The sequence below is a fragment of the Ictalurus furcatus genome, chromosome 9, assembly GCF_023375685.1.
Source record: "Ictalurus furcatus strain D&B chromosome 9, Billie_1.0, whole genome shotgun sequence".
Classification (NCBI taxonomy): Eukaryota; Metazoa; Chordata; class Actinopteri; order Siluriformes; family Ictaluridae; genus Ictalurus; species Ictalurus furcatus.
In genome coordinates, this window is record NC_071263.1 from 13,540,049 (window position 1) to 13,546,311 (window position 6,263).

General features: G+C 41.8%; 1 protein-coding gene across 1 annotated transcript; it reads right to left on the reverse strand.

Moving 5' to 3' along the window:
• Positions 1-492: 492 nt before the first annotated feature.
• On the reverse strand, positions 493-5,496 carry zfp36l1a (zinc finger protein 36, C3H type-like 1a). The gene is made up of 2 exons (XM_053632179.1): positions 5,304-5,496; positions 493-3,864 (listed from the first exon to the last, which is right to left on the reverse strand). The coding sequence occupies exons 1-2, from the start codon at positions 5,358-5,360 to the stop codon at positions 2,803-2,805; spliced, it is 1,119 nt and encodes a 372-aa protein (XP_053488154.1). The 5' UTR covers positions 5,361-5,496; the 3' UTR covers positions 493-2,802.
• Between the last annotated feature and the right edge of the window lie 767 nt (positions 5,497-6,263).

The window sequence follows — 6,263 nt, forward strand, 5'->3', positions numbered from 1 at the left end:
CAATATTGTGTGTGTATGTAAACAGGAATATTCCACCAACTTGGCAGATTTACAGAACACCAGACCACAAGTTAACACCTTAAATAATGAGAATGAGCACATGACATGCAGTGGCCATTATAATTCAGTAGCAGAATGATTCACAGTATCTGGTGGTTCTGGAACTAGTCCAGAGTTCAGAAAACCCTCCGCTCAGTACCAGTAGGTTTTTGAACATTCAGAGTAATCCAAGGACACTGATTTCCCACCAGCCCCTCTGTGTATTCAGGCAAGCTCAGCTGAAGTTTGATCTGGATAAGATCAATACCCCACCAATCCAGACTACCAATGGCAATGTTTCTCTTAGGAACTCCCTCATTACACAAACTGCCATCCATGATAGCATGCTTCTGGAAATTACAATTATCAATCATTGTTTATTTTATTTTAAACACTGAGGCAGCTCTCCCCACTCCCCAATTTTCCATGTACTAAACACTCCACACTCAAGAATTTCTGAAAAATATGGGGTTTATTGGTTTTAACTGCAATCAGTCATTACAAAAAAAAACAAAACAAAAAAAAACAAATCAACTTTATATAAACTCACAGATTACTGTAGTGAACAGCAAACGCTGTTTAAAAATACATTCAACAGTTTAGGCTAGATACCTTGTGTGTCTATCCTGTTAACCAATCTTCAACAACTGAGGAAAAACTACTCAAACATAGCTTCTGCATCATTATTCAAGGTAAGGAGCATAAGCTCAATGGAATGTATAAAAAGAGGCACTTTACATTTGGGTTGGAAGAAGTATTAAAATTAATCCAATCATTAAACAAAAAGGGACACCTTTTCTCCAACCCATTTGGTCACAGTTATTGCCTGCAATTCATCTAATCAACACATGTAACTGGAGGAACTGCTTTTAACACTGAAGTTTTGTAACCTGCATTGATCACACCATAATCAACTTCACTGAACACAACGCACTATTAAAAATGCACTTCAGGCAGGTACCTAGAATGTAAGCAGAAGCTTTAAGGCCATCATCTTGAATAAAACTCGCTACTATCTCTGGTAACAATGTTCTGCTAACCATGTTCCAGGATATCTAGTGCTCATAATATACAGTTCAATATTTCTGATACTGTATCTTTCATTACCACCTCTGGCACTAAGGGGGAAATGCTACATGCAAGGACTAAACTTGCCTGAATTTAAACAAGAAAACAAAAAGGAAAAAAATAAAGGGGGGGGGGGGGGGCAAAAAAGTAAAACTGACTACAAAAATAAGATGAATGTACTGATGTCACACTCTAGTGAGTATAAACCAAAGAAACATTAGACCTAATGGTTTTGCAGTCCAATAACTGGGGAAAATGAATGGAAAAATCTACAATAAATAATCAAAACACAGGATTTTTTTGTTTTTGCTTTAAATTAAGTTTCATTTTTATCAAAGTGTAGTTGCAAAAAAGTCATTGTAGTACAATATATTAAACTGTGAAAAAAAGAAAAGTTGACAAGTCTTCACAATCTTAAGATTAATACAGAAGATCATAATTTAACAAAAGAAAATATATTCTATCGTTTCATTAAGATAAATACAAACAAAATTAACAAAAAAATGCATATGATCACCAATAAATATGTTTGATAAGTTAAATAAGCAGTGACAAGCAAAACCTTCTGTCTTGAAAGTTTTCTTTTCCAAACAATAATATAACCATAATAACAATGACGAGAAGAAGTCAAATGGAAAAAGGAAGGGGGGGGGGGGGGGATGAAAAGATAATGAAATTACCAAGTGCTCCTTTGAGCAGATTTTATGGAAAAGCAAGTTAGCTTGAAGGTCTAAATTGAAGTTGCAGGAAGTTCAGCTGCACCTTGGGAATGCTGGAATTCCCCTTCACTGATTGGAAGGTGAGGAAAAAGTCAGTGTTTAAGATATAATAACCAGTTGGGTCATTCCTTCACAAGAAACACCAAGTGACCAACCACAGTTGGGGGACTGTAGTGGTAAGGAAGTGAAGTTGTTCATTTCTAAGTGAAGGCATCCAATCGTATGATTTTGTGCTAGTTTCTAGGACCAAGCTGGAGCACATGATAAAAACAGAATGTGCCAAATACTCTAACTCCCAGTTTCAATTTCTTAAGTTCATCCTCCAGACTGACACAGTCTGGCATCTAACTAAGGGGTAGAAGAATGCTCAGAGCAAGAGCTACTATACTAGGTTGCAAGAAACTAATGAAAAGTGACAGTAGTCCTTTCACCTTGACATTTAAACCCCAAGCACTTTTTTCTTCTTGATATTAGTCTGCAGAAGACAGCTGTGAATGATTTAAGCGTGACTCTAGCAAACCCATTTAGAGATAGTTAGAAGTGTCCTTGAGTGGTACTATGTGGGGGAGGGTCCTCAGAGCAGAACTTTTCCCTGAACACGCCACCCGTGGCTCACCTACGCACTACTGAGGCAGTAGTACCAGGTACAACAGTCTCTCACCTTTCACCAATCCAATTCCTGCTCTAGCTGTTTTGGCACAGTCACATGTCATGGCAAGGCATCTGAGATAAGGCCAAGGCAGCAAACAGGCTTTGGGCAAAAGGGAATGGGGGAAAGGTTTTGCTTGTTGTGGTTAAATGAAGATTCAAATAAGAGTTCCCTTAAGTGACTGCATCTTTTTAAAGCCTAACTGATACAAGGGAAGTTTACTGCCCCTGGAAGGCTAAAGAGTAAGCAGGAGGTAGAGGGCAAGTTCACCTCTTGTGCTCTCTGCCCACTGCTGAGTTCCAATAGAGGATCTGCAGCTTATGCACCTTAATCATCCGAGATGGACAGCCTGCTGAAGATGGGCAGTCGGCGGGTGGTATCAAGGATAGGTGATTCTGAGCCACTCAGGCTCCCTCCTGAGCTGCTCTGGTAGCCCTCCTGGTCAGAGAGGGAGTCTGGCTGACTGGACGGAGACTCAAAGAGGTGGGGAGACTCAGACATGGGCCTAAAAGAGTAAGGGGTGTTGGATGGAGAGGATGGTGCATGGACAGTGTGATCAGCACCAGAACCACTGCTCAAGCTGGGACCAAAGAGATTGACCAGCTCCTGGCTGGAGTAAGTGAAGGGATTGCTGCTGGGCCACTCAGACAGTTCGTCTGGAGAGAACATGGGTGGAGGAGTGACAGAGGTGGGGCTGTCTCTTAGGCCTCCAGAGCTGGGAAACCCTGCGAAACTGTAACTGTGCTGGAGCCGTGGCCTTTCCAGCTTGTTGGATGTGGAGAGTGGGGATGGGGCAGCTGGAGGTCCACGGCGCTCTTCTGCATTGTGGATAAAGTGGCAGCGTGGCCCATATGGGCAGAAGCCAATGGTATGGAAGGTGCGGCAGAGTTCTGTCTTGTACTTGGGGTGGCGGCTAAGGCTGCGGAGCTCGTGAATGCCATGGGCAAACTGGCACTTGTCACCGTACTTGCATGCACCATTCTCTTCAAATGGCCTGCACAGCTCTGTTTTATAGCGGCTTGAGTTCACCTGACTGCTTCCACTGCCGCCAGATCCGGTGCACTTCTGCATCAGGCGGTCCCCGGTCTCTGAGAAAGAACGATCTCGAAGTCGGTTCTCTTTGTTGCTGCTGTTGCCCATCCCAGGGCCTACCAACGCCAGATCTGCTTTCCCATTGCTCAGGAACTGGTTCTGGTTGAGCTTGCTGCTAGGCAAAGTGACCGAGTGCCGTCGTTGGTAAACCCCACCAATGGAGGGTGTCCCCACAGCCTTCCTGTCCAGCAGGCTCCCAGTGGGGTTGGAGATGGTCAGATTCACACCAGTGCAGGGCACAGGCATGGTGTGCGGAGCACCAAGATTGTTGTTATTGTAATTCAGCATTTTGTTGTTCTGGAAATCAAAGTGAAACAAAAAGTTTGATCAGTGTATAGCTTCATTAAGGTAATCTGAATAAACAGATTATGCATCAATATTACATCATGGAAATTTAAGCATTTATTTTGCCTAGTAGTCTTAGTCAAGGCATAAAAGGTGTAAACAGAGCTCATGTCTTTGCAGTGCTGTCAATTCATTAGGTTCTTTTTATTTTAAAAAACTCATGAGCTAATAAGCCTATAGTACAGCCAGTTTGGTAAGCTGCCTCCACAGGAATGCATTTCTGCTCAAGTAAACGAAACACATCAAGTGTAAGCAACAGGCCAATGTTGTAGGACAATAAACACCACTCTGCAGTGACAAGCAACATCTTCAAACAGGGGTATTATGTACATCACCTAGATGCTAATTTACCAAGTCCAATGGTCTCAGTCATATCTTCTTCAGTTAAAATACTCTACTTATGTCCATATAAGTAACAGTGTAAACTATGCATGGTATGCAAAATACATGACACTTTCGGAAGAAATAAACGTCCTTGAGGAGGGATAAAATAACACTGTAGCTGAAAAAAGCACCAGGCACTCTGTGTGTGTAACAGCTGCTTCCTAGCTAACAGTCTACTTTGTCAAATATATGCAAATTAATTGCAGTGGCTAAAAAAAGTAGTTTGATTTATGTGTCTAGTCGTGTAAAACTACAACACAGCGTGGATGTAGGAAGAACTGGTTAATAGTGAGCAAACTTTACAGCCCTGAACAAATTAGCAAGTTAGGAAGCTAGTCAGACAGATAGCAAACTGCCTACTAAGACCAACTAAACCCGTGCTCGGGTTGTCTTCTCGGCGCTCTTCTACGATTTCTGCCATTTCTCTTTTCTCGCCTAAACAAGACCACACGATAAGCGTTGGTGGTTTTTACAACATATTTTTTTTTTTTTTTAAACCAACAACACTCGTTTTGTGTTGTGAAATTGAAATGCTGAAATGTGACCGTGAACGCAGTTCATGTTTGTCTGCCTGGGGTCTATTAAAGACAACTAGCATTCAATCTTGGTCCAGGTTTTACTTATGGATAGTTTTTCCTGCTAAGGCGCGGCGTGGAGTTTGATTGAAAACTTTACCGCCGTGGATTTTCCTAACAAAATGTCGAGAGAAACGTTAACTACACTGGGCCCAGCGCTCACACACACACACACACACACACACACACACACACACACACACAAATCTCAGTCTACTGCATTGCTTCAGCGAACAAATTCCCGCCTGTTTGACTGTTACCTCCACAGCAACAAGCACAAAAAAAAACACACACCACTGTTTATTAGCCAGCGCCATTTTAACGCTGATGTTATATATATATATATATATTTATACATAAACAAGTTAAGCAGCGCATTCCACAGCACTAACTGAGCTAAAGGGGAACATCAGAAACTTTTTTTTCCCGTACCTTGTTGTTGATAACTTCGCTGAAGTCAAACAGAGGCGGCACCACAGCCGTGGTCATTTTCGGAAAATAAATAAATAAACCCCGCGAAACTAAAGGACACTTTGCGGTGTGTTACAACTGGATTCACGGCGTGTGAACTTTCCCTTGCCCTTACAGAGAACCCCCTCTACCCAGTCCGTACCGCGAAGCGTTCACTTTATAAAACCACGCAGGAGGAGCTACAGGCGCGTCAAGACCCAAGGGCGTTTCGTTTCTTTCTTTCTTTCTTTCTTTCTTTTTTTTTTCCTCGGGTGAATCAGGTTTTCCCCCTCCCTCTGTAACCCAGACCTGCACAGCAGCACAGGCCTACTTTCACAATAGTTATTTCATGATCTTGTGCACGCACGCATGCATGCATGCTGTAGCTTGAAAGTAACTAATAATAATAATGCTATTGTATATGGCTTGCATGTATGCATGTTTGGACAAACTTATCGAGAAAGATAAATAAAAGCACAAGCACTCCGTTTGCATAATACACGACATTAGCAACAGTAGGCTGGTAGCATGCTAAATAGATTTCCTGTGTTGTCTTTATTTTGTGGTTTTTGTCTTAGTGTGACTTTCCTCCTTGCTATTTACAACTGTTTTTGTGGAATTCAGTGAGCAACAAGTTGCAGAAGCTTTCTCAGTCACTGAATCAACCCTGCTTGAGTTTTTATCTCATTGCTTCAGGATAACAGCTAGGGTCAAAAAGTGGTTTTGTTTGCTCACTTACACTTAATTAGACTAAAAACCGCATGTCTTTTTCTCTATAATATTACAAATATCTTGGACTACATTTGGATTCCACAACATGGCTATAGGGGGGGAAAAAACCCTCATATATTCTACAGAGTTTTAATTCGGTCTAAAGGGTTCTACATGGAAAGGAAACCCTCGTTTTATGGTTCTATATAGAACTTTTAGGGGTTTACGGCT